Here is a 27,777-nt window from a genome sequence, read left to right as displayed (position 1 = left end):
CGGAAAATCCTGATAAACTTTCGCGGCCAATGCAGGGATCGAACCAGCCTCTTACTCACTTAGCCACCATGGCTCCCAGTAATAATTGATTTTATTTACATAGAAAATAAAATAACATAAACTTACGTATTCATCCATTCCAACTAAATATACCAATTCACTCATTGTTCTAAAAAATTAAATTATTCTTTCATATACGGACTGATAAATGGAATAATATGATCAGTAGAAATTTAATCATGAAGGATTTTGTCATGCACAAACACAGGATTGTAATTTGAAAGTTAATCAAATTCAAATATTTTCGCCAGGACTAATGGATTTTTAAAAAGAGAGAGAAAGAGAGAGAGAGAGAGAGAGTTGGGGATTAAGGTCCACTCAACACAACCTAGGTCATTTTAGGACTAACATATATTTCAATTTTATTTCAATTTATCGCTTGCGCGGAGGACCCAGAGAAAACCCACGAGGTTGGACAGAAGAGCCTACTCCTTGTCACGTATACCGGGGAATCAAAACCCCGCCAGTTGTCTCAATGACAGACCGTATGATACAGCGCGCATGTGTTAACCATTCGGCCATCCACCCCACCCTGGATTTTAAAGATCGGGACAAGTTAACGTTCAGGTCAACGTGAGATAAACCTGAACCACAATACAACATGCAATATCAAATCCAGATCTGACTGTGATAAAAAGAGAGGGAGAGAAAAATGGGGTTTAACATGTACTCGACACAAACTAGGTTATTTTGGGACCATCACATAATTCAATTATATTTCAATAATTTGGATGGGCGTAGGGGTCTTTAGTAGTGGAAGCAAACCTATGAGGTTGGTAGTGCTGACACGATAAAACGATATATCATTGAATCGATTTATCGTGATTCACATTCTCACGATTCGCGTATTGAATCGCACGACGCTGAATCAATTTTTCACGATTCTTTTTTACATTTTTTTTTTGTTGCTTCAGGAAGTAACCTAGTCCATATTTTAATCCACATCAATATCTTGATATAAAAGTTTTATTTGTACGACATCGACGAGACTAAAAATATCAATCATTTTTTTTATCCTGTTGTTTTCTTGGTAAATATCAACTTGGTTATAAATCGTGACACCAATCGCCTTGTAGTACTTGAATCGCAATACACATCGAATCATGACTGCAGTGGAAATACCCAGCACTAGAGGTTAGACCGGAAACCCTACGCCTTGTCATGTACAAGCTGTAAGTCAAAACCATGTCACTTGAATCAATAACAGATCTTATGATATAGTGTGCACATGCTAATTGAGAATTAAGACCAGGCCCCGGGTTCACAAAGCATTCTCAGACTTAAGTTTAGAATTTACTCAAGAGAGAGAGAGAAATGCGGTTTAACGTCCACTCGACACAACTAGGTCATTTCGGGACTAACATATGGTTTTAATTTTATTTCAATAATTCGCTTGCGCGTAGAGGTCTTTAGCAGTGGGAGGAAACCGGAGTGCCCGGAGGAAACCCACGAGGTTGAGAAGGCGCCCCTATCTCCATGCCACATACGCTCACACCAGGGCTCGAAACCACAGCCGCAAGCCAGAGGTGACCGGCCAGCCAGAGGTCGAAGCGCGGCACTCTAGACCACTAGGCCATCCCAACCCCCCAGAATTTACTCAAAACTGTTTATTAAATGAAATGAAATGGGGTTTAACGTCCTACTGTTCTGCTCCTAACCTGGGCTAATGAAGACGGGCATACGCCATACAGTATGCTATGAGGGAAATTTTGCCCGGACAGCGGCACTACAGCCTACTCTTATATCGAATTCCAACTGCCAAGGGATCTTTTACGTGCACGCCAATGTGTACACAGGACCTCGGTTTTTCGTCACATCCGAACGACTAGACAGCTTTCATTGTCAGCGCCTCCGTCCTGCATCACTGACAAGGGAGAACCACGCCGGAAAATCTGGATGAACTTTCTCGGCCAATGCAGGGATCGAACACCCGACCTCCAGGCTAGCGAGCTAGCGTCTTACCCACTTAGCCACGTGATCCCCCTGTTTATTAAACTTTGGTTGTTTTAAAGTATCAAATACATCACTAAGAAACAATGTGCAAAGTTTTGTGTTTCTGAATCAAAGATATTACTCATAAATAGTGACTGAAAGTTGAACTCGGGTCTAGGGCTCAGACTGGGAGAAAATGCTTTTAACCCTCATTTTAATGACGTGACACATGATCTAAAGCTCACATCCATTCTTTTCATTGAAAATTGATAAATTATATATTTATATATATATATATACCCACCTAATAGAATAATAAGGAATAGCTTTACTCTGGTTATTTTTAACCGTTTCTACTAATATTTGCATGACTGGTATAAGATGAGGTTTTAACTGCTCCCCAGCATCGGATGATACTGTGTACAATACAAACATTCCTAGCTGAAATATTATAATACATTTAAATACAGGCTTGTCTTGATATAAATGACTACAAATATCACACATGCATTTAATAAATACAGGCTTGTCTGGATATAAATGACTACAAATATCGCACATCACATTTACATTTAATAACTACAGGCTTGTTTGGTTATAAGGGACAACAGTGGACTAGAAATGACTATCTCACGCTTTACATTTAAAATGAAATGGGAGGTTTTTTTTAATGTCTTACTTTTCTTCATTAACAAATCCCAACTGACAAGGGATCTTTTACATGCACACCAATGTGTACGCAGGACCTTGGTTTTTCTTCCCATCAGAACAACTATATGTTGTCTCTTGCCAGGCCCTTTGTCATGCACTACTGACAAGGGGGAACCATGCCGGAAAATCCTGATGAACTTTCTCGGCAAACACGTGGATCGAACATAGGAACTTAAGGTTAGTGAACCAACGTCTTACGCACGGAGCCACTGTGGCTCCCTGATATGAAAGACTAGTGAAGTACACAAAATGAAATGGGGTTTAACGTCCTACTGTTTTGCTCTGAACTTGGCTAATGAAGACGGACATACGCCATACAGTGTGCTATAAGAGAAATTTTCCCCAGACAGCGGCACTACGGCCTACTCTTATATCGACTTCGAACTGTCAAGGGATCTTTTACGTGCACATCAATGTGTACATGGGACTTGGTTTTTTTATCTCATCCGAATGACTAGACAGCTGTCCTGGTCAGGCCCTCCGTCCTGCATCACTGACAAGGGGGAACCAAGGCCGAAAACTAAAGTACACAAACCAACGTACCTCTACTTGTTTAACTTCAGGACTTTTAACTTGAGTTGTGATAAATTCAAATAAAGCTGGCCATTGATTTTCAGGTAGATCATGTTTAGCTACTGTGCCAACTATCGTACCTATAGCAGTTCTAACATTCTTACTAAAATAATAAACAACATTTATTAGAAATTTTTCATTTACACAATCTGGTTAAAACACAGATCCTATTTCGTTTCGTTTTTTTTATAGTTCAAAATTTCGTTTTACTTGTCTTTACTACACTAGGATCTGGAAGAGTTGTTATATTACCGACATTCTGTTACGGCGAGTTCTTGGCGTGTGATGCACAGAACTGTGGGTAAACCACTAGAAACATCGATGTTGATTGATTAAACAAATGTCTGACGTCATAGGATAAAAAACTGCTCGTACGACCCCCGACACGACCTTCTAGTACAACCTGTCAGATCTTCATGAAGTGTAGGCCATCGAAAAGTATAAAAAAAACAAAATGAAATATAGATCTGTGTTTTAATCAGATTGTCATTTACATAGATGTCATTATTTTAATTCGCAGATTATCTTTTCATTTTTCGGACAGTATCTAATGCAGAATGTTGACAAATGTCCAATCCATCATATTTTTGTTAATACAGAATGGAATGGAACCAATTAATGATCACACATATATAACCAATTGGGTTGTTTATATTTGAACAGTGATCTTGAAATTAAACGCCTGAAAACTGGACAGTCATTATAAAAATAAACAGTTAGCTCTAAATTAGATGATTTTTACGAATTGTCAAAAAGAGGGAGAAAGAATTGGAGTTTAACGTCCAACTAGGTCATTTTGGGACTAACATATGGTTCAATTTTATTTTAATAATTTGCTTGCACGTAGGAGGAAACCAGAGGACCCAGAGAAAACCAACGAGGTTGGACAGACGACCCTACATACAACTGGGTAAAGAAATCACACCAGTTGACTCAATGAAAGACCTTATGATTCAACACGTCAACCATTCTGCCATCCAATTTATAGAAATTGGGGCTAAATACACAGCATTAAATGATACCCTGGTTACAGTGCAAGTTGATCACAGCCATCATTAAGGGACAGACTTCTTCACCCCACTAATCTAAACAATACCTTTCAAATTTTATGTTGATCAGAATTAGATTACTTACTCTGGTTCTTGAACTAGTAGCTGTAAAATATTTCCTCGAATACTGAAATATTCAAACCCCAAAATATGAGAATTGTAAAAAAAAAAAAACAACTAACAAAAATAAAAATAAATCTCTTGTATCTATTCAAAGACTGACATAGTTTATGTGATCAAACAAGCATTACAAAAATCAGGCTCCAAATAAATGTCAGTCTGTTATTAAAACATCACTTGTCAGGTTTTCTTCTATTTTTCATGTCATGAAGCTGAAATGTGTCATTTATTAAAATAGTAGGGTCCCCCTTGTTTATGATCAGTTAGTATATGTTACATTTACACCCTGTTTCTTGAACATCAAATCACAAAAAAAAAATCAAACAAATCTCTTCCAAAAGCTTTGCATCGATACATAACATTGAAATTACGGTAACTAAAGCAAAACAACCTCATTAGGTTAATAAGTGTATGACCCCTTCTTGTTCTTAGATGGGTTCAGGTATCCATTGTACCCAGATGTCCCTCTTACTCGAATGGGCATGTTTATCATGCTAATGGCTAAAACACAGTTTGCTCAACACCTTTATGACTTGCAGAGAGAGACAGAGAGAGAGAGAGAGAGTGTTTAAGTCCACTCGACACAAACTAGGTCATTTCGGGACTAACACATGATTCAATTGTGCATAGGAGTCTTTAGCAGTGGGAGGAAACCGCAGGACCCGGAGAATACCCATGAGGTTGGACAGGTGACCCTACTCCTTGTCACATACAACCGGGGAATCAAAACCATGCCAGTTGACTCAATGACAGGCCTTATGTGCAAACCATTAAGCCATCCATGCCCCCAGAAGAAACTAACACTAAATAGTTGAAATTAAATTTCAAGTAGATCAGAACACCATGACCATCTAAGAGTTTAAAGATAAAATAAACTTAGTCTGGATTGTCAATAAAAAAAATACGCCACATGTACATGTTGTCAAATCAAACAAAGGCCTTTTAATAACATTAAACAGCTGAAATTAAAATTCCTGTATTTCTACTTCTGTTATATGTAGGGGTGATGATTTTCCGTTTCAGAAAATAGCAAATTCCGTTTTAAGTATTTTTAATTCCGTTATTTTCCGTTTCAGAGCTGACCATATTCCGTTTTTTCGAGATAAAATGTTATTTTATGAATAAATGAATAAAACATCTTAAAATGCCTTTTATTACAAAACGGATCATTTTAAACCAATGATAACAAATGTTGAATTGTGAATGACTTGTAATGTTCAATGACTAGTTATTCTTTAAACCCGTTTCCCGAATTAAATAACAGAAAATTACATCTTGTGAGCTCGTTTCATCTTTTTAGCAGACGAAGCCATTTTTCTCAGCTGTTAGGTGTAGTCGCGATATATCCAGACATCTTCGTAGTTACTACCGTTTCTTCGAGAATAAGGGCTGGATTCACAAGGCTACGGTATATTTCTGATGTCACGTGGTTAATGCGGAGTCACGAGCCCGGCAGTAAAATAAGAAGTAAATGAAACGATTTTTACTTTTATGAAGTGACAGAAGTTTTTTTAAAGACATATATATACATTACAATGTTTAATTCAAGTTAAACTACAGAGTAATTTTATAATGGGATACATGAAAGACGGGTTTTCGTTTCGATTAAAATTATGATTCCTAAATGATGAAATGAAAGTAGCGAAATACTAAAATAGACAGTAACAAAACCACGCGATATCATTCAATATTTCCGATTTTTATGAATAAAAAGATGAAATACTTGGATAACTGCAAAATTATTTTGAGTTTGTGTTTAGTATCAGCAAATATCGTCTTTTCCGTCTTTTTCCGTGTGAGATTTCAAATTCCGTTTTGAGTGGACAATTCCGCGATTTCCGCGTTTTTTCCGCGATCACGGAAAATCATCACCCCTATATATGTTTATTTCCACCGCGGTTACATTCATACCTATTTTTCATATCATCTGATAAAGAATTCCAATGGTTTTTTTTCTGTATTTTTCTTCTGATGAGGACAGCAGAATATTGTCGAATCTGAAATACGAATTTAATTTACTTCATTATATTATATTCCATGTCAACTATTGTGGTAATATTACCAGTAGGCCTATTTAAACAACTTGACTTTATTGTGTCCTGTCAACTATTGTGGCAATATTACTGTGGGCCTATTTAAACAAATCGACTTCATTGTGTCCTGTTGTGGTAGTAATATTACCAATATGGGTTATAATAACAAACTTTACTATGTGGTATTATATATTATAATTACTTTGACTAAAAACTGAAATTGTTACCATACTAATTTGAATTTTGTTCTTCAGGAACACCTGAACAGTTTATTTCCTACATATATGTAATCAAATTTAAAAACACAGCATATGAGACACCTAAGGCAAGCAGTCTGCAAATGTTGATGCAATCAAGGTATCCATTACATACAGGTATCAGAGAGAGAGAGAGAGAGAAATGGGGTTTAACGTCCACTCGACACAAACTAGATCATTTCAGGACTAACATACGGTTCAATTTTATTCCAATAATTCGCTCGTGCATAGGGGTCTTTAGCACGAGGTTAGACAGGTGACCCTACTCCTTGTCACGTACAATCAGGGAATCGAAACCATGCCAGTCGACTCAATGACAGACCTTATGATACAGCGCGCATGTGCTAAACATCCGGCCATCCACCCTCCCTTCCCCCCCATGTATCAAAGCTCAACCCTCTACACCAATGTGACGTGCTGTATATCCAGGCTTGGTAGTCTGGGGGTGAGGGTGGGGTGGGTGTGTTGATGTACATGTAATAGATTAGTTTAACCAACCTGAGGTACCGTAGAGGTTCCCAAGACTTGACATAATGCTGGCAGAATACTTGGATCTTTAAATATTTCTTTCAGCTGTTTGGTAGCCTGTAAATATATAAAACAAAAGGTAAAATATTGGGTCACAAAATGAAATGGGGTTTAACATACATAAACTACTGTTCTGCTCCAAACTGGGCTAATGAAGACGGGCATGTGCTGAAAAGGAAATTTTGCAAAGACAGTTTTATTTTAACCTCCTCGTTGTTGAATTCCAATCTAAGTTCTTTTACGTGCACAACCTGTACACAGGACCTCTCTCTAAGAGAGAGAGAGAGAGAGAGAGAGAGAGATTTAACATCCACTAGACACAAACTAGGTCATTTCTCAATTAACATATGGTTCAATTTTATTTCAATAATTTGCTTGCACGTAGGGGTCTTTAGTAGTGGGAGGAAACCGGATCACCCGGAGAAAACCCACAAGATTGGACAGGCAACCCTACTCCTTGTCATGTATAACCGGGGAATCAAAACCATGCCAGTTGACTCAATGACAGATCTTATGATACAGCACGCACATGCTAGCCATTCGGCCATCCAATTGCTCTCATCCTATCAGACTGACAAGAGGACTATCAATGACTAGACTGTCTGTCAATATCCCTAGGCCTGTGCCTATAGTAAACAAATTATATTCTGTCTGTAGCCGTTTTAGTTACTATGGTTACTACCTGCTAGCTAGACGTACCCCCCCCCCCAAAAAAAAAACCACCTGTTAACCGTTGGTGACGCCGTGACAGGTAGCCACTAGCTAGACAGGTGAACATTTTGATCCCTGTGTTTGTTTGTTTGGTGTGATGTTCTGTTTGAAGTTGCCAGCAATGCACTTTCAGCCCAATTGAGAGACAGTCTGGATCTCTGAGGACGGCCGGCGTTAACTTGCCAAATATTTCTTTCTTTATTTAAAATTTTTTGCCTAAAACCCCATTTGGCTAGCTGCCCTCATCCAATATTATTTTCATTAAGGGGGGCCTGCAATTGTAATGACATTATATTATCTAACTGACACTAGGTATCATTCAGATTTGATGAAAAAAGGAAAGAATCTAATACATGTATCCAGTTAATAGATTGCCATCCAGAAAGTATTAAATGCCGTCATCAAGATTCATCAAAAAACGTCCAGTTTGTGCTACCGTGTAGTTTAAGAAACACTGTTTAGTTTTGACATTGGTTGTCTAGTTTATGACCATTTAGTTTAGTTTTGATATTGGTCATCTGGTTTATGACCATTTAGTTTCATAAACTAGACAACTAATGTCAAAACTAAACAGTGTTTCTTAAACTACACGGTAGCACAAACTAGACGTTTTTTGATGAATCTTGACGACAGCATTTAACACTTTCTGGATGGCAATCTATTCACTGGATACGAGTATTAGATTCTAGATAGTAAGCTCAGTTTCTTTCCTTTTTTTGTCAAATCTGAATGATACCTGGTCCCTAGTACTAGTAGTAGTGTGACGTATTGGTATTGTTCAATTAATTGGAATGTTTGGAATGTTTGAATTTATTATTATTTCATGAATCAGTTTTTGACATCATGTTTAGTAATACATGCTTACGTAAGAAATTACAATTTTCCTCAATGCCGATGATTTTTGCAAGATGAATAATATTGATGGCTCGTACAAGTCAGTGAGTAGTCAATCAAATTGGCAAGTCTACACTGCACCACGTGTTGTCTGCGACGACCGATATGTAATCGATCCGCCTAATGTCACGGCGGTCTTAGCCAATACCTCGATGCAACAGTTACATATTCTAAAAGATCGTCATTCTAGAAAGGCAGATAGATTGAATTTTGTCATTTTTATAATATCTACCTCTTGAATAACAGTGTTATTCGGCTCCAAAAGTTTGGACAATATTGTTTCCACTGACCCCGCCATTCTTTATTTCACTTTTGAACCTCCTTTCACTAATCATTGAAGAGTTCTGATTGTACCGTGATGGCTTTTTACCGTTAAAATTACAATAATTTCACTATTTTCCAATTACACGTGACGCAAATGATTTACTATTCAATGGATTGTTTTATTTTTTCTATTTACGCAATAATATTGCTGTACACTGTTAATTAGAAAGGAATAAACGTTTTATAATTTTATCAAAATATTGACGTTAACATTTATTTTTACACAAGAGTTACCTCTCTTCTCATGAAACAACAGTAAATTCAATCTGCAGCACAACCACAAAGGAAAGAGAAGGGGTGACAAAAACTGTTAACAACGGTCCATTTCTAATGCCATGGATCCAGAAAGTGATAATGTCTTGCTGAACCAACATTTAAACCTCGAAAAAATTGAAAAGTATCTTTATAGGTGAATATTCCTGCCTGTCAAGTTATGACATTCAATATGAATATAATAATTAAAATAGCCTAAATGACATGCGACTTTTATAAGTCCAAAGTCTAATTTCATCATTTAAACAGCACATGTTAAATAAATTGTAAACAAAGAAAATTATAAGAGCTCAATTTATTCTACCTTAGGTGACAGAATTAACAAAATATGATCGATAGATAAGATAGATAGGCCTAGATATTTTATTAGCCCACCCTTTTCGGGCAGCATGTAAATTATAGGATTATAGGCCTAATGAATAAAAAATTCTATAGGTACAGGGCTGGATTAAGTATTGGATTAGGACCCTTTGTCTGAAAATGTCACGGGAACCTTATATCAACTTTGAAAAGGGAGCATATTCTGGTCATTATCCCAGTCACCATACAGATTAGACTGGTTATAACTGGTTATATTACATGTTAACTATAGCATATCCCAGTCAACATACAGACTAGAGTGGTTATAATACATGTTAGCTATAACATATCCCAGTCACCATACATGTACATAACATATCCCAGTCACCATACAGACTAGACTGGTTATAATACATGTTAGCTATAACATATCCCAGTCACCATACAGACTAGACTGGTTATAATACATGTTAGCTATAACATATCCCAGTCACCATACATGTACATAACATATCCCAGTCACCATACAGACTAGACTGGTTATAATACATGTTAGCTATAACATATCCCAGTCACCATACATGTACATACTGTACTAGACTGGTTATCCGGGTGTGGAGATAGGCGTGGTCCTAATTAACTTACTGGTATTTGACCCACTACTGTCGGACATAATGCTGTGGTTTATATATTGCCCAAATCATTCTCAATTCTCCACAGGCTTTGCTTGCTAAAGTAAAACATGTCATATGATTTGATTTTTCAGAAGTACATATCAGCAAGTTAACCCAGGAGGAAGGAACATCTTTGGGGGTCAGGTGATCGGACTGGGGTTAATTGCTGCCTGTGATACAGTTGAACCTGGATACAATCTTCATAGTTTACATTGTTACTTTCTTAAAGGAGGTAGGCCTACAATATTTAGAGAATCAATCATGCCCCCCGCTCACCACCACCTAAAGGATGTAAAGTAATATAGGCAATCAATTAAATATCTTGGATTTTTTTTTTATCTGCATGTTCCACGGAGGCTATGCAGAGATAAGTGACTTGTTTTGTCAGTGCTTTGAAACATAATTCTGAGTGACAGACAGGCATAAGAGATAGAGAAAGAGAGAGAGAGATGGGGTTTAACATCCACTCAACACAAACTAGGCCATTTCAGGATGAACACATGGTTCAATTCCATTTCAATCATTCGCGCTTGCGCGTAGGGGTCTTTAGCAGTGGGAGGAAACCAGAGGACCCGGAGAAAACCCACGAGTTCGGACAGGCGACCCTACTCCTTGTCACGTACAACAGGGGAATCGAAACCCCGCCAATTGATTCAATGACAGACCGTATGATACAGCGCGTGCGTGCTAAACATTCGGCCATCCAACCCCCCCGACAGACATAAGACAACACTGCATCAATATCTCGACATGACCAAGTCCGATAATGCTTTATATACACATAAAATTTAACGAATTAATGATAGCTTAATCGTACAATTTCAGGATTAGATCAGCCGATATTATATCAAGTTGAAGCAACTCGAGAAGGTTCAACATATTGTAGTCGGAGTGTAAAAGCTATTCAAAATGGTCTAACTTTATTCACCATGCAATGCTCATTCAAAAAACCAGAATCTGATTCATTTGAGCATCAGTTTAAAATGCCAGACGTACCAAAACCAGAAGAATTAAAAGACACATCTCAGTTATTACAAAATTGGATTGATGAGTAAGGACAATTTTTTTTTTTCGCATAATACTGGTAAACAGTAATTTATTCGCAGAAAAGGACTGAAGAACAAGCTATACCTATATTACCTCTGTGGGGGGGTTGGATGGCTGAATGGTTAGCGTGCGCGCGCTGTATCATAAAGTATGTCATTGTGTCGACTGGCGTGGTTTCGAATCCCCGGTTGTACGTGACAAGGAGTAGGGTTGCCTGTCCAACCTCGTGGGTTTTCTCTGTGTCGTCCGGTTTCCTCCCACTGCTAAAGACCCCTACGCGCAAGCGAATTATTGAAATAAAATTTTTAAAAACCATATGTTAGTCCCGAAATGACCTAGTTTGTGTCGAGTGGACGGTAAACCCCATTTCTCTCTCTCTCTCTATTACCTCTGTTTTATAAATGTCATTGTGTTATATATGACATTGTGTTATATACGACAGGGTATTATATATGGCAGTGTGTTATATATGGTAGTGCATTATATATGACATTGTGTTATATTATGGTAGTGTGTTATATATGGCAGGGTATTATATATGGTAGTGTGTTATATATGGTAGTGTGTTATATACGACAGGGTATTATATATGGCAGTGTGTTATATATGGTAGTGCGTTATATATGACATTGTGTTATATTATGGTAGTGTGTTATATATGGCAGGGTATTATATATGGTAGTGTGTTATATATGGTAGTGTGTTATATATGACAGGGTATTATATATGGCAGTGTGTTATATATGGTTGTGCGTTATATATGACATTGTGTTATATTATGGTAGTGTGTTATATACGGCAGGGTATTATATATGGCAGTGTGTTATATATGGTAGTGTGTTATATACGACAGGGTATTATATATGGCAGTGTGTTATATATGGTAGTGCGTTATATATGACATTGTGTTATATTATGGTAGTGTGTTATATATGGCAGGGTATTATATATGGTAGTGTGTTATATATGACAGTGTGTTATATATGGCAGGGTATTATATATGGTAGTGTGTTATAAATGTCAGGGTATTATATAAGGTAGTGTGTTATATATGTTAGTGTGTTATAAATGTCACAGCATTATATATGGTAGTGTGTTATATATGGTAGTGTGTTATATATGACAGTGTGTTATATATGGTAGTGCATTATATATGGTAATGAGTTACATAAGACAGTGTGTTATATATGGCAGTTTGTGGTATATTGCAGGGTGTTATGAATATGGATTTTTATGGTAGCATTTTTGATTATATTTTGTTATGTATTTTTACAGTACAGATCCATCTGATGAAAATTTCCGTGGTATATTAAGAAGTTATAGGATGATGGTAGACAGAGATACGTATGAAGTAAGACCTTGTTATCCCCAGAGATACCGACACGAGACAGGTTTAGAACCCTGGGATTGTGTATGGATTCGATCAAAACAACCTTTAGGTAACCTAATCAATAAGATAACCGTGGTCTCTGATTTTATACCTCATATTGTTTAACGTCCGCTCGACACAGACTAGATCATTTTGGGGCTAACTCTTGGTTCAATTTTTTTTCAATAATTCGCTTGCGCGTAGGGGTTTTTAGCAGTGGGAGGAAACCGAAAGACCCAAAGAAAGCCCCCAAGGTTGGACAGGCGACCCTACTTCTTGTCACGTACAACCAGGGAATCAAAACGTGGGTTTCATGATCTTTCTTAAACTGGAGAATTTTTTCAACGATATTACGTATCGATAAATATCGCTGGAACGTATCGATATACATATCGGTGTATCGATAATATATATCGACACAGTCCTAGTCAGAGATGACACTCTCACTCTCGGAAGTAGATTTTAGACTAACAGTAGTCGTAGCAAGGAAAAGGGAATCTGTCCTTCTTATTTTGGGTTTACTAGTATTAGTTGTCATTATTGTGCGTTTTATTTATTTGCTGTGTGAGTAAAGAAAAATTGTAGTGAAGCGAATGTAAACAACGCAGTGCCACACAAAAAGGACGTAACTGTGTTTGATAATTTTAATGCGTAACATGGACTGATTTGGACATGTAGGATTGGGATAGAGTAATTAATGTACTAAAAATAGACACTCCATCGAGTCAATTGAAAGAAGATATATTATAATAGCAGATTCACGAAATAACACACTCTAAAATTCATTCACCAAAATTTTTGCCAGTTTCATCACTTTATTGGCGAATGTCTAGGGCGTGCACTGCACATTCACAAACTGAAACATCTGTTGTTTTTCCACTTTAACGTCCAGACTTATTGCCTTTGACCTCTTTGAAATAAATTGTGGATTGATTAAGACGATAATGTTATCTATTGAGTGTCTTTATCATCTTGAGAGGAAGAAACCTAGGTACCTTTGATCAGTTTTCAGATTTTTGTGGGATCTCTCTACTAGCTAAAGTTATTTTGCGATTTAGCAGCGTGGTTTCCCCTTGTCATTTGTGTAGGAAGGATAGCCTGAAACGGAACAGTTGGTGGGTGGGGGCTGGATAGCTGAATGGTTAGTGTGTGCGTGTTGTATCATAAGGTCTGTCATTGAGTCAACTGGCGTGGTTTCGATTCCTTGGTTGTTAGTGGGTTTTCTCTGGTGGGTCCTCCAGTTTCCTCCCACTGCTAAAGACCCCTACGTGCAAGCAAATTATTGAAATAAAATTGAACCATGTTAGTTCCGAAATGACCTGGTTTGTGTTGAATGGATCTCTCTCTCTCTCTCTCTCTCTCTCTCTCTCTGTCTCTCTCACATACATCTTAGTTAGCCCGATTGGTACAGAAAAGTATTTTCTGAATCTCTCAAAATTCCTCAAGTGAAGATCAGCTCATGTTATTTTAATAGGCATTGATGTTGATCCACTTTAGTTCACATTCATTTCTATTTCTCGTATAGCACCATGCAGTTCGGCAACCAAATCAAATATGTCATATGATGTGATTATATGAACCTCTGGTTTGATGTGGTAACCACAATTGCCCAAAAGCTCCCCACATCCAATGTGTGACGCATACTCTCTCATATTTTATTATCCTTGTAATCATCTGGTATTGTCTCTGGTTATATTTGTAATTCCTTAACTGGTTAGGACGTATTTTTAAATGTTTCTTTAACATCTCGCGTTGTGTATATCTTTTTATCAGTCCCAAAAATATTGTATGATTAACAAACAAGATGACAGGAACAGAAGTACAGTTTCTACAGTTTTATATCAAGCTGGATACATAGGTTACAAACATAGATAAAAAATAAAGTCATTCTCTCTATCTCTCAACCCAAATGTTGCCACTTGAACCTCAACAGTCTCTCCCTACAACATGATCTTTTCCCTCTCAAATCTACATGATTATCTAAAATCGTGAACATCTCAAGTGTTTTTATATGCATTGACTTTGGCTATCTATTATTTAATTGGTCAAATATTACTTAATTAATTATGATGATTGGTTAATAAGCGTAATGACATAAGTACTATCTTTAAATTGACAATGGAATATTCCTCACATGAGTGAAATGGACAATGGAATATTCCTCACATGAGTGAAATAGACAATAAAATTTCTCCTTGGCCTTAGACCCCAATGACCTGTTATTGTCACAATATTTCATAAACATTGTAATTTGAATTTTGGGGGGTTGGATGGCTGAATGGTTAGCGTGCGCGCGCTGTATCATAAAGTCTGTCATTGAGTCGACTGGCGTGGTTTCGAATCCCCGGTTGTACGTGACAAGGAGTAGGGGCGCATGTCCAACCTCGTGGGTTTTCTCCGGGTCCTCCGGTTTCCTCCCACTGCTAAAGACCCCTATGCACAAGCGAATTATTGAAATAAAATTAAACCATATGTTAGTCCCGAAATGACCTAGTTTGTGTCGAGTGGACGTTAAACCCCATTTCTCTCTCTCTCTCTAATTTGCATTTTAAAATAAACTCATACCATAGCTAGTAAAATAACAGTGAGGAATAATTAGTCAAAGCCATAATATTATTACACTTGTTTCTCTTTTATTTTAGGTGACGACGCCCATTTAAATAAATGTGTAGCTGCATATTACTCAGACATGCATATATCGATTGTTTCTTCATATCCCAAACCACATATTCCTGGGACTTTTCAGTTCCTCACGTCGTCATTAGATCACTCAATGTGGTTCCATCATCCCTTCAGAATAGACGATTGGTTGTTATATAAAATGGAAAGCCCACATACAGGTGCGAATATTGAATTTCTATAAAACATTATTGTTGTTTGAACAGTAAAATACAATAAATACATTGTTTGAACACAATAAATACATTGTTTGAACATTAAAACACAATAAATAAATACATTGTTTGAATAGTAAAACACAATAAATACATTGTTTCATTGTTTGAACTGTAAAACACAATAAATACATTGTTTGATCATTAACTGCCAATGGTATTTAAATCTGTTAAAATTCAAAACCACCCAAAGATCTAGAGATTTAATTATGGGCTTGGCATGTAAATAAATGTCTAATTTATGATCTATAAAACATTTGAGGCCAAACAAAAGATCTGCATTAGGCAGATTTAGCTCCTGAATAATGCAACTTTAATTCTAAACAATAATTTTTATTTTCAGCTAATGGTCGCGGATTTAGTGTGGGGAGATTCTGGTCTCAAGATGGTAAATTAGTTATATCAGTGGCTCAAGAAGGAATGATCAGAACTCTAAAAGCCAAATTATGATCAAATTATTTTTATATTTCTAGGGAATTTATTCTTTGACAAATCAATGTGTTTAATGTTTTTTTAAAAATGGAGATTGTAAGCAGGTATAATGTCTGTCAAAACTTTCAAAAGAAGACACAACCTCTACAAACATCACAAGAATATCCCAAGTTAGAAAAAAAAAAATGAAATTTCAGTGAAAGACCTGGAAAACGTGAAAACTTGGAATAAAGGACACAGATGTTTGAAAGCCAACTGTAAATCAACTAAACCAGAGACAGAATATACCTCCAGACCTGAATACCTCACCTAACTAAGGGGTGTTACTTCGTCAAGTGGTCTTACACATGCACTTTATATCTATGTCACCTCACAATCTGACGCATGTCGTCATAGTTACCCTTCTATAACTATGGCTGTCTGTTGCCATTGTGGTAAAACCCTGTCTAAGAAATTCCACTTTCTTGGGCATATTAGGGAAAGACATTTTCTACAGGTGAAAGTATGTCAAGACAGCGGAAAAAAACTACAGCTGAAAAGAAGATCTGCGCAAACATAAGTGCAAAGGAACATGTTTAGTGAACACGGAAGCCCATCAGACTCCCAATGTCCTCCATTCTTTGATAGAGTACACCATAGGAGATCTTCAAGATATATAATCTGTCACCACCTGCTCTGCAGTGACCATCTTGGCACCCGCAGATCAGACATCGAGTACCAGCCAGGGCAGCCCCACTCCTATGGGCACCCCCTTCCCTTTGTTTCCACCACAGGGACTTCACCAATTCCCCCAACAGAAAACTGGCAAAACGTTCGTTCCATCAGGAGTGACAATGGAATAACAGAGATCGCATCCTAGATTAACTGTCTAGTTATTCGGATGGAACAAAAAACAAAGTCCTGTGTACACAATGGCATGCACGTAAAAGATCCCTTGGCACTTGGAATTCGATATAAGAGTAGGCCATAGTGCCACTGCCTGAGCAAAATTTCACTCATAGCACACTGTTTGGTGTATGTCCGTCTTCATTAGCCCAGTCGGAGCAGAACAGTAGGACGTTAAATCCCATTTCATTTCATTAAATTTACTGCTGTTCATTTGTAATCAGTATTACCACCAGACACTCTGGCGAAACCCTGGTTATGGCAATCCAAGCTACCCAGCCTAAATCTCAGTCCCAGTAAAAGGCAAACATGTGAACCTTGTTTAATCTACCGATGTTACCATAGTGATGATTCATTCATGAAATCAAATGGGGATTAACATCCACTCGACACAAACTAGGTCATTTCGGGACTAACATATGGTTTAATTTTATTTCAATAATTCGCTCGCGCGTAGGGGTCTTTAGCTGTGGGAGGAAACCGGAGGACCCGGAGAAAACCCACGAAGTTGGTCATTTCTGGGATGATTTCATGGTTCAATTTTATTTTCAGTAATTAGCTCGTGTTTATATTGATCTTTAGCAGTGGAAGGAAAGCAGAGTCCCCAGAGAAAACCCAAAGGGGTTGGACAGACGACCCCACTCGAAACGATACCAAATGTCTCAGTGACAGACCTTATGATCTAAAGCGCACACATAAGACGACGCCCCCCCCCCCATCCCGATTAAATTTAGAGAGATAACATAAATCTTTTTAAAATCACAGTAGATTCTTTTTTTTTTAAATTAAAAATGAAAAAAGACAAAAATAATGATAAAATTTAAAGAAATAATTATTATGAAATTAAGATAAATTTGTGGTTGTTTTATTTTAATAGAAATACGGGTATTGTACTGTTAACCAAGATGTAACTTTGATATTTATATATATTCTTTGTACAGTCATTATTACATAATTAATATGGATGAATAAAAATAAAATAAATTATTAAATTTATAAGTTGTATTATCATGTTCATTTCACCTCTATACAAATAATATTGATACATATAATGACTACTAATACACAAATAACATTATTAAACTAAAGGGGAGAGAGAGAAATGGGGTTTAACGTCCACTCGACACAAACTAGGTCATTTCGGGACTAACATATGGTTTAATTTTATTTCAAGAATTCGCTTGCGCGTAGGGGTCTTTAGCAGTGGGAGGAAACCGGAGGACCCGGAGAAAACCCATGAGGTTGGACAGGCGACCCTACTCCTTGCCTCGTACAACCGAAAACTAAAGGGGAGCCGAGGTGGCTCAGTGAGTAAGATGCTGGCTCACGAATCAGGAGGTCTTGGGTTTGATCCTTCTGTTGGTTGAGAACAGTGACTAGTTGTTTGGATGGAACAGAAAACGGAAGTCCTGACATCTTAGGGTCAAAAGTCGCTCGTATGACCCCTGACACAACCTCCCACTACAACTGGTCAGATCTTCAAGTAGTAGATAGAGGCCATCGAAAGAATAAAAAAAAAGAAATATAGATCTGTATTGTAATCAGATTCGTATTTCATTTGATATTCTTTTAAGTTGGAGATTTGAATGAATGAATGAATGAATGAATGAATGAAATAAGGTTTATTGTTCTACTTTTCTGCTCCAACCAGCCTTTGGAATTTCTTCCCTGGAAAAATTCCTCTCTCCAGTGAGATTAGAAATTCTTACCTAGGTAGTCAAGTCAGGTGTGTCCCGTGGGTCAACCTTTGTTCTGTGCCAACATTCAGATTTCACATCAGTGACACTGTCCAATTCTCTTGCATTGGAGCGAGACCACCAGTTTTCTTTTTACACCAGGAATGTATAGCCCAAGACATAATTAGATATATTTTTCTTTCTTTCCTCCCATATTGGATTGCATTCTTATCTGTATTGACTTTTGGTGAATGATTGGTGTAGTGTAGGCATTGAATTTATATGTTCTGTCTGATTGACATTTTTAATGTGGAAGAATAAAATGCTTTGTTTTGTTTCAGCACTATCCCAGAAATGATATTCTGGCAGGCTCCTAATAATTTCAGTGAATTGAATTTACATTTTGGTGTTTTATCTCATACACGATTAGTATTCTGATGATGACCTGATAACATACTGGCTATGTTGTATGAGGGGATGGGATACGGCTAGTGGAAAATACCTGATTTAACTGTGCATATAATATCTTGTAGTCAATAATGGAAAAACATTGGTGGTCTGCATCCAATAAATGTAACAAGAGTTACCCCCCATTTCCAAAAAAAAGCTTGTAAATTACATTTGTGGCACAGCAGACGAAAGAGTGGGAATGTCAAACCGTGTGAACATCGGATCATTTCTAATGGACCCAGAAAGTGATAATGTGTTGCTGAACAAACATTTAAATTTAGAAAAAGTTGAGAAGAATCTTTACAGGTAAATATTCCGACTAGCTGTCAGTTATGAAATTCAATATTTATGTAATAATTTGGCATACCGGTAGTCATAAATATGATATGCGAATATGACAATGACATGCGATTTTTAAGAGTCCAAAGTCTAATTTCATCATTTAAACAGCACATAAATTGTAAACAAAGAAATTTTTAAGAGCTCTGTAGATTTATTCTGACCTTAGATGACAGAATTCACAACAGATTAGACTGGTGTTAGAGCTCAATATAGCAATCCCAGTCAACAGACTAGACCTATAATATATATATAGACTCTAGAATGATGATTATCATATAATAGTAGGCCTACTGTAAAATCCCACCCCACACATGTGAGGAGTCCCCATCCCAATTTATCAAGACAAACTGTGTGAGAACATTACCTTCACTAACTAAGGTCTCAAACCTAAAATACTCGCAGGCGCCTTCTCATATTCCACTCCTGCTTTGTTGTTAATAGACTTGATCAACATAGGATGGTATTAATACATGTTAGCTATATATAGCATATTCCAGTTAACATTTACGGGGGGGCGGGTAGGGGGGGGGGTTGGATGGCCGAATGGTTAGCGCGTGCGTGTTGGATAAGGTCTGTCAGCGAGTCAACTGACCTGGTTTCAATTCCCCAGTTGTACTTGACAAAGGGTCGCCTATCCAACCTCATGAGTTTTCTCCAAGGATCTCCCTTGCGCAAGCGAATTATTGAAATAAAATTGAACCACGCTAGTCCCAAAATGACCTAGTTTTTGTCAAGTGGATGTTAAACCCTATCTCTCTCCAACTATTTTGACAACCTTTCACGGAAATTCCACAGACATTGCTTGCTTAAGTAAAAGTTGTCATATGATTTGATTTTTCAGAAGTACATATCAGCAAATGAACGTAGGAGGGAGAAATGTCTTTGGGGGTCAGGTGATCGGACTGGGGTTAATAGCTGCCGGTGATACGGTTGAACCTGGATATCATCTACATAGTTTACATTGTTACTTTCTTAGAGGAGGTAGGCCTACAATATTTAGAGAATCAATTAAACCCCTTTAATCATGGGATTCATTGGTGGAGAGGAGGAGGGGGGGGGGGGGCGATCACAAGGTCTGCCATTGAATTTTTGTTGAATGTATGTTAATCCCCATTTATATATATATAGCCTATCCTTTGATTTCAGGAAAAAAAAACCCAAATTCTTCATTAAAATCAGATTTTATATACTACATCCTATAGTTCAACCAGAAATAGAAGGCTAAAATGCAAGACTTGCCCATCTGAAATGTGTAAATGGATTGAAACGTCCTATTGTTCTGCTCCGACTGGGCTAGTGAAGACAGGAATAGGCCATACAGTATGCTATGAGGGAAACTTTGCCTGGACAGCAGTGCTACGGCCTACTCTTATATCGAATTCCAACAGCCAGGGGTTCTTTTCTTGCAGGTTCATGTGTACACAGGACCTCCATTTTTTGTCCCATCCAAACAACTATATGTTGTCCCTTGCTAGGACCTCAGTCCTGCATCAATGACAAAGGGGAACCACACTGGATCTTCAAGTTGGCGAGACATCTTGCTGAGCCACTTAAATTCTTCGGTAATAAAACTTTGTGTTGTTTGTATATTTTCAGGATTAGATCAGCCGATATTATATCAAGTTGAAGCAACTCGAGAAGGTTCAACATATTGTAGTCGGAGTGTAAAAGCTATTCAAAATGGTCTCACTTTATTCACCATGCAATGCTCATTTAAAAAACAAGAATCTGATTCATTTGAACATCAGTTTAAAATGCCAGATGTACCAAAACCAGACGAATTAAAAGACAGATCTCAGTTATACAAAGATTGGATTGATGAGTAAGGAGAATTATCAAAGTATCCTAGGATATATGTCACAACCCAATCCCCCCACCCCTTTAATTATAGGGCTACTGGAATATACTATAACAGGTTAAAAGTAGTATAATTCCGAAACCAGAAAGAGTAGGCCAACGCCACCTAACCTATGGTGTTCCCTAGTCCAGGGTACCACTGTACACCTAATTTCAGTCTCGGGACAGGCCTAGTGTAGCTGCCAACCCTGAACAGACAAACAAACAGAGAGAGAAACATCCACTCGGTCATTTCAGGACTAACATGGTTCTATTTTAATTTCATTAATTCGCTTGCACGTAGAGTTTCTTTATCAGTGGGAGGAAACCAGAGGACCCGGACAGGCGACCCTCCTTATTGTCACGTACAACCGAGGAATTGAAACCACACCAGTTGACTCAATGACAGATCTTATTATACAACACACACATGCTAACCATTCAGCCATCCAAACCCCCCTAAACAAACGACAGATTATCCATTAAAATGTGTTCGTAGAGAGAATTAATAAAAACAAGGGAATGCACAGGCATTTTTATATTTCTCGCATTCTTTTATTTCATGACAGTCAATTTAGGAACAGCTTTGAACAGATATCCTCTCACGGTCTCATATAACAACTTTTCAACATACATGGAATTATTAGTGAGCTGTAAATCGAATGTGTATATGTTATCACTCTCTACTAATAACTCAGTAATTAAGACTGTCTTAACACATTTTAATGAAATAACGTTCCATTACAAAAAACAAAGTCAAGCTGCAGTCAGATCTGTTCCACAGGAAATGACTCCTAGTATATATGATAACTCTTGACATGTCCTGACACAATCAGACCACTAATGAATTCTTTAAATTCTTTTAATGACATCTAGAAGGACGGTTAACTATTCATAACAAAACACAACACAAGGTATATATGGATATAACTACTTCTCTATATTTAATAACGGCATTTCGTAACACATACAGGTCATGTTTTCATGTTATGATAAATACCCATCTAGGCAGCCTATTTATAAATATTTTAGCTTACACCAAATTGATTAATAAACAGAATTGATACGTCATCACTATGGAGATGTAACACTACTATTGATTAATGAAATCAAGTCAGCCCAATCTAAACTTAGTAAGCTGCCTAGATGGATATTTATCATAACATGAAAACGTGACCTGTATGTGTTACGAAACGTCATTATTAAATAATAGAGAAGTAGTTATATCCATATATACCTTGTGTTGTGTTTTGTTATGAACACTAATGAATTGTCTTAATACACAAAACTGGATGATATCGCAATCTATAATAAGGATGACTCGTATTTTACTTTTATTGCGTCACTTTCTGATTCTTCAATTCTTTTTTACGGATCAACTGTAGCAAATATCTCTGTGTTAGATTTGATTTGGAATGTGTTTAACCAGTAGTATCACACATGCTATATTGGCTGACTCCAGCATTCATGATATAACATAGCTGTTGTAAGAATGATATAACTGTAAACTGTTATTATACTTGTTCTGTATTTAGGGATCACGGTGGCTAAGTAGGTAAGACGCTGGCTTGCTAGCCAGGAGGTCGGGTGTTCGATCCCTGCTTTGGCCAAGAAAGTTCATCCAGATTTTCCGGTGTGGTTCTCCCTTGTCAGTGATGCTGGATGGAGGGCTTGACAAGAACAGCTGTCTAGTCGTACTGATGGGATGAAAAACCGAGGACCTGTGTACATATTGGTGTGCACGTAAAAGATCCCTTGACAGTTGGAATGCGATATAAGAGTAGGCCGTAGTGCCGCTGTCCGGGCAAAATTACCCTCATAGCACACTGTATGGCGTATGCCCGTCTTCATTAGCCCAGTTCAGAGCAGCCGCAGAACAGTAGGGCGTTAAACCCTATTTCATTTCATTTGTTTTGTATTTTTACAGAACAGATCCATCTGATGAAAATTTACATGGATTATTAAGAAGATACAAGATGAGAGCAGAAACAGATACGTATGAAGTAAGACCTGTAGATCCACAGAGATTCCGACGTGATAAAGGTGGAGAACCACGAGAATGCCTGTGGATTCGTGCAAAACTACCTTTAGGTACGGGTAAATCAAAGTCTCTCCTTTTTACATAACCATAGAAATAACGAGTATTACCATTTTGGAATTGTGATATGATATCAAAAATTGATACTGAGTTCGTTAATTGATGCATGCTAAGTTAAATGTCGATCGCACTTAAATTGGTGGGGCCTTAGGCTTTTTCGGAGAGCTTTGCACCTAGAACAAGAACAAGAAGAATAACAAGATGAGTAATGCTTTGGATCTTGTTTCAAGTTTAAAAAGTCATAAAGCCAATTTTATTGGACTTGGCATTGATGTTGACGTACTTTAGTTCACATAAATTTGTCTTTTTTGGAAGTATATAAATTTATCTGAATGTGCTTTATTTTAGGTGACGACGCCCATTTAAATAAATGTGTAGCTGCATATTACTCAGACATGCATTTAGCAGGCATTTCTTCGTATCCCAAAGCACGTATTCCTGGGACTTTTCAGTTCTTTGTGACATCATTAGATCACTCAGTGTGGTTCCATCATCCCTTCAGAATAGACGATTGGGTGTTATATGAAATGGAAAGCCCACATGCAGGTGCGAATATTGAATTTCTATAAAACATCATTAATACCATAGTATTTTCAGCTTTTTCCCCACCCCACAGAATAAATTACACATTTCTAAATTTATCAAGAATTATTAAGGGATTGTGACAAGTTGAAGGGCTCCCGAATGGACAGATTTAAATATTTTCGTGATTCAGATATGTTTTAGGTTTAGAAGCGTAGGTTAACCCCCACAGGTTTTGGGTGATACAGTAAATGTCGCATAAGATGGACCCTTTGATCTTGCACGTTTTTCTGTGCGTAAGTCGGATCTTTGCCCAACTCGGATCAAAATGTTTGGTCCATTTGATCTAATTTCGGCTCTTTTCCTTCACCTAAGTTGGATCAGCAGTATGTTCAGAATTTGACTACGTCAGTTTCACCTCGATGGTCTAAAACACGTTTAGCAGTTCCATGCACAGAGCTCCAAAATACTTTCCCCTATCATTTGGACTCAAATCAACCTATTTGACGCGACGCAATAATAGAATTTTCACGGAAAATTCGAAACTCACTGTCTGCTGTACAAGACACTTTCCGGGAAAATTTAGGACATTTTTAAAAGATGGTGACAAACCAGAGTTATCTACTCGCAACAAAACGGAAGTTATCTACTCGCACCAAAACGGAAGTTTTCTACTCGCACATACGAACAAAAGCTTGAAATGTGCCTTTGAATCAGTTATTATCCGACTCTTGCAGTTTATTTCTAATCGAGCTAAGATTTAATTTCGCTCTTCGGCTAACTTGGATCTTCGCTTAACTCGGATAAAATTAGTCAGTCGACTTAGATCCGACTGATGTGAAGTTTACTGTAGTATGACTAATTGATATACATATAAGCATCACTAGCATGAAGGGGTATCAGGATTAAAATGAGATTTAGGGTAAAAAATAGAGAATCAAAGGTAAAGGAGAAAATTTGTATTGTGCAGGACAAGTAACACAGTCTAGTTGTTCAGATGGTACGAAAAACGAAGTCCACCAGTGTCATCATTGGCATGCAAGTAGGCAGAAGCTCTGTTGTTCAGGCCAAAGATTCCTTAATGCTCACTGCCTGGCTATGGGGGGGGGGGGCGGTGTTTAAATAGCCGAATGGTTAGCGCATGCGCTGTGTATCGTAAGGTCTGTCATTGAGTCAACTGGCATGGTTTCGATTCCCCAGTTATACATTACAAAGAGTAGGGTCGCCTGTCCAACCTCGTAGGTTTTCTCTGGGTCCTCCGGTTTCCTGCCACTGCTAAAGACCCCTATGCGCAAGCGAATTATTGAAATAAAATTGAACCATATGTTAGTCCCGAAATGACCTAGTTGGTTTTGAGTGGACGTTAAACCCCATTTCTCTCTCTCTCTGCCTGGGTATCACCTTGTTCATTAGGCCGGGGCAGAAAGTTAAACCATGTTTCATCATATTTGATTACTTTCAGCTAATGGTCGTGGATTTGGTGTGGGGAGATTCTGGTCTCCTGATGGTAAATTAGTTATGTCAGTGGCTCAGGAATCAGTGTTACGAACACTTAAAGCCAAATTATGATCAAATTATTTTAATTTTTCTAGGAAATCTTGTGATATATCAATTTCTAAATGGATGCTTTAAATTTTTAAGGGATGAGACTATTTAGACAATTAACTGCCGAGATATACACGTTTTAATTTTTAATTTATATGGATTTGGTTGTGGAAATTTTTATCCTTTCTCAATGATGCACAGAGACTTTAAGAAATCAATAATTATTTAATTGATGATATAAATGTGGTTTTGTTTTGTTAACCAAGATGTAATATTTATATTTCATCAAGTTTGATTACATTAAAATTGATAAATAAATTTATATCATGTTGTTAAAACTTCACATGGCATCAAGGCTAGTAGTCTTTTTGATGTAAATATATTTGTATAGTCATTATTACCGGTATATTAAAATGGATGAACAAGTTTTATATTTTCATATTGTTAAAACCTCCCAAGGCATCAAGACTCGAAGTCTTTTTGATATTTATATATTAACCTTACAGTACTGTTACTATATATAAAGACATCAAAGAAGATAGTCATTTTGATATTTATATATTAACATGTTTTTATATTAATGTTTGAGTGTCTATTAGTATTAAGGAAAAAAAGAATGTTCTATAATTATTTATATATTAACATGTTTTTATGTTACTCTTCGAAATGTCGCCCAAATAAATAAGTAGCTGTTTTTCCATAAGTATGTGTTATAGTTTATTGTGTTTTTATAACCTTACGCTGTTACTATATATAAAGACATCAAAATATATATTAGTCTATTTAAAATATTTATATATAACCTTACAGTACTATTACTATATATAAAGACATCAAAGTAGATATTAGTCTATTTAAAATATTTATATATTATCATGTTTTTAAAAATAAGATCTGAAAGTTGTTTTTTAGATAGTAAACCTGGAAACAGTGCATGGTAAATAAACATTTTTTCCTATTCTCCATCAAGTTCCAACTGTCAAGGACTCTTTTACGTGCACAGCAACATGTATATACAAGACCTCAGTTTATTGGAATATATGAACAACCTTATACCATTCCTGGCTAGGTCGTCCTGCACCATTGAACCACCTTGGCTCCCCACTCCTCAGTATTCTAAACAGAAATGAAATGAAATGGGGTTTAACGTCCTACTGTTCTGCTCCGGCTGGGCTAATGAAGACGGGCATACGCCATACAGTGTGCAATGAGGGAAATTTTGCCCGGACGGCGGCACTACGCCCTACTCTTATATCGAATTCCAACTGTCAAGGGATCTTTTACGTGCACGCCAATGTGTACATGGGACCTCTGTCCTGTATCACAGACAAGGGGGAACCACACCGGAAAATCTGGATGAACTTTCTCGGCCAATGCAGGGATCAAACACCCAACCTCCAGGCTAGCGAGCCAGCTTCTTACCCACTTAGCCACTGTGATTCTCCATATTCTAAACAGAGTTAAAAGGTTTGGTTAAGATGATATGTACGGCTTAACATGTTTTGATGTCATCCTTGATTTGCCATGACCAGATGTGGCTGGCAATGTATTATCTAAATTTGGCCATAATCTGATGTTAAGGAAATAAGGTGCGTTCGTCTCTTTAAAAGAGGGAGTGGGACTTTGATTTATTAAGCTCATTTGGACTGTCATTCCAGCCAGATTAAAGTCCGAGAGCAACTTTTTGTGACTAACAAGTGGCCTTGGTCTGAAGAATAAAAGTTACATAATTGAACATGAAATATAATACACATCAATCTGATTCAAATACAAATCTATATTTCGTTTATTTTTTTATACATTTGACGGCCGACACTACATGAAGATCTGACAAGTTATAGTGGGAGTTCACGTCAGGGGTCAAACGTAAGACATTGATTAATCAATCAGCGTTGGCGTTTCTAGTGGTTAACCCACAGTTCTGTGCATTAAAAGGCCAAGAAGTTGCCGTAACAGACCGTTTCATTGGCTAATTCCTCACATCATTCAGAACATGTCAATGATAACAACTCTTCCAGATCCTAGTGTAGTAAAGACAAGTAAAACAAAATGTTCAACTATAAAAACGAAACGAAATAGGATCTGTGTTTTAATCAGAGAGAGAGAGAGAAATGGGGTTAAACGTCCACTCGACACAAACTAGGTCATTTCGGGACTAACATGGTTTTAATTTTATTTCAACAATTCTCTTGCGCGTAGGGGTCTTTAGCAGTGGGAGGAAACCGGAGGACCCGGAGAAAAC

General features: G+C 37.2%; 3 protein-coding genes across 3 annotated transcripts in view; 2 read left to right on the top strand and 1 right to left on the bottom strand.

Annotated features, from left to right (window-relative positions):
* Window positions 1-9,215, bottom strand: part of LOC126816436 (importin-4) — a 34,916-nt gene extending 25,701 nt beyond the window's left edge. Inside the window, exons 1-7 of the mRNA XM_050542991.2 lie at window positions 9,101-9,215; window positions 7,234-7,320; window positions 6,357-6,442; window positions 4,411-4,452; window positions 3,247-3,379; window positions 2,297-2,433; window positions 127-169 (exon numbers count right to left, since the gene is read on the bottom strand). Coding sequence (XP_050398948.1) covers window positions 127-169; window positions 2,297-2,433; window positions 3,247-3,379; window positions 4,411-4,452; window positions 6,357-6,442; window positions 7,234-7,320; window positions 9,101-9,166 — 594 coding nt within the window. The 5' untranslated portion in view covers window positions 9,167-9,215. The remainder of the gene's footprint in view (window positions 1-126; window positions 170-2,296; window positions 2,434-3,246; window positions 3,380-4,410; window positions 4,453-6,356; window positions 6,443-7,233; window positions 7,321-9,100) is intronic.
* A 1-nt stretch (window position 9,216) lies between these two features.
* LOC126816472 (acyl-coenzyme A thioesterase 8) lies at window positions 9,217-16,246 on the top strand. Its single transcript, XM_050543085.2, has 6 exons — window positions 9,217-9,601; window positions 10,532-10,671; window positions 11,265-11,490; window positions 12,762-12,925; window positions 15,498-15,695; window positions 16,093-16,246. Exons 1-6 carry the CDS (start codon window positions 9,528-9,530, stop codon window positions 16,197-16,199), a joined length of 909 nt encoding a protein of 302 aa, XP_050399042.1. The 5' UTR covers window positions 9,217-9,527; the 3' UTR covers window positions 16,200-16,246.
* Window positions 16,247-18,256: 2,010 nt separating this feature from the next.
* On the top strand, window positions 18,257-26,129 carry LOC130010388 (acyl-coenzyme A thioesterase 8-like). The gene is made up of 6 exons (XM_050543080.2): window positions 18,257-19,498; window positions 20,376-20,515; window positions 21,131-21,356; window positions 23,298-23,461; window positions 23,817-24,014; window positions 25,453-26,129. Exons 1-6 carry the CDS (start codon window positions 19,392-19,394, stop codon window positions 25,557-25,559), a joined length of 942 nt encoding a protein of 313 aa, XP_050399037.1. The 5' UTR covers window positions 18,257-19,391; the 3' UTR covers window positions 25,560-26,129.
* The last annotated feature ends 1,648 nt before the right edge of the window (window positions 26,130-27,777 follow it).

Source organism: Patella vulgata, chromosome 3, assembly GCF_932274485.2.
Source record: "Patella vulgata chromosome 3, xgPatVulg1.2, whole genome shotgun sequence".
NCBI classification, from domain to species: domain Eukaryota; kingdom Metazoa; phylum Mollusca; class Gastropoda; family Patellidae; genus Patella; species Patella vulgata.
This window is presented reverse-complemented; position numbering and strand designations above follow the sequence as displayed.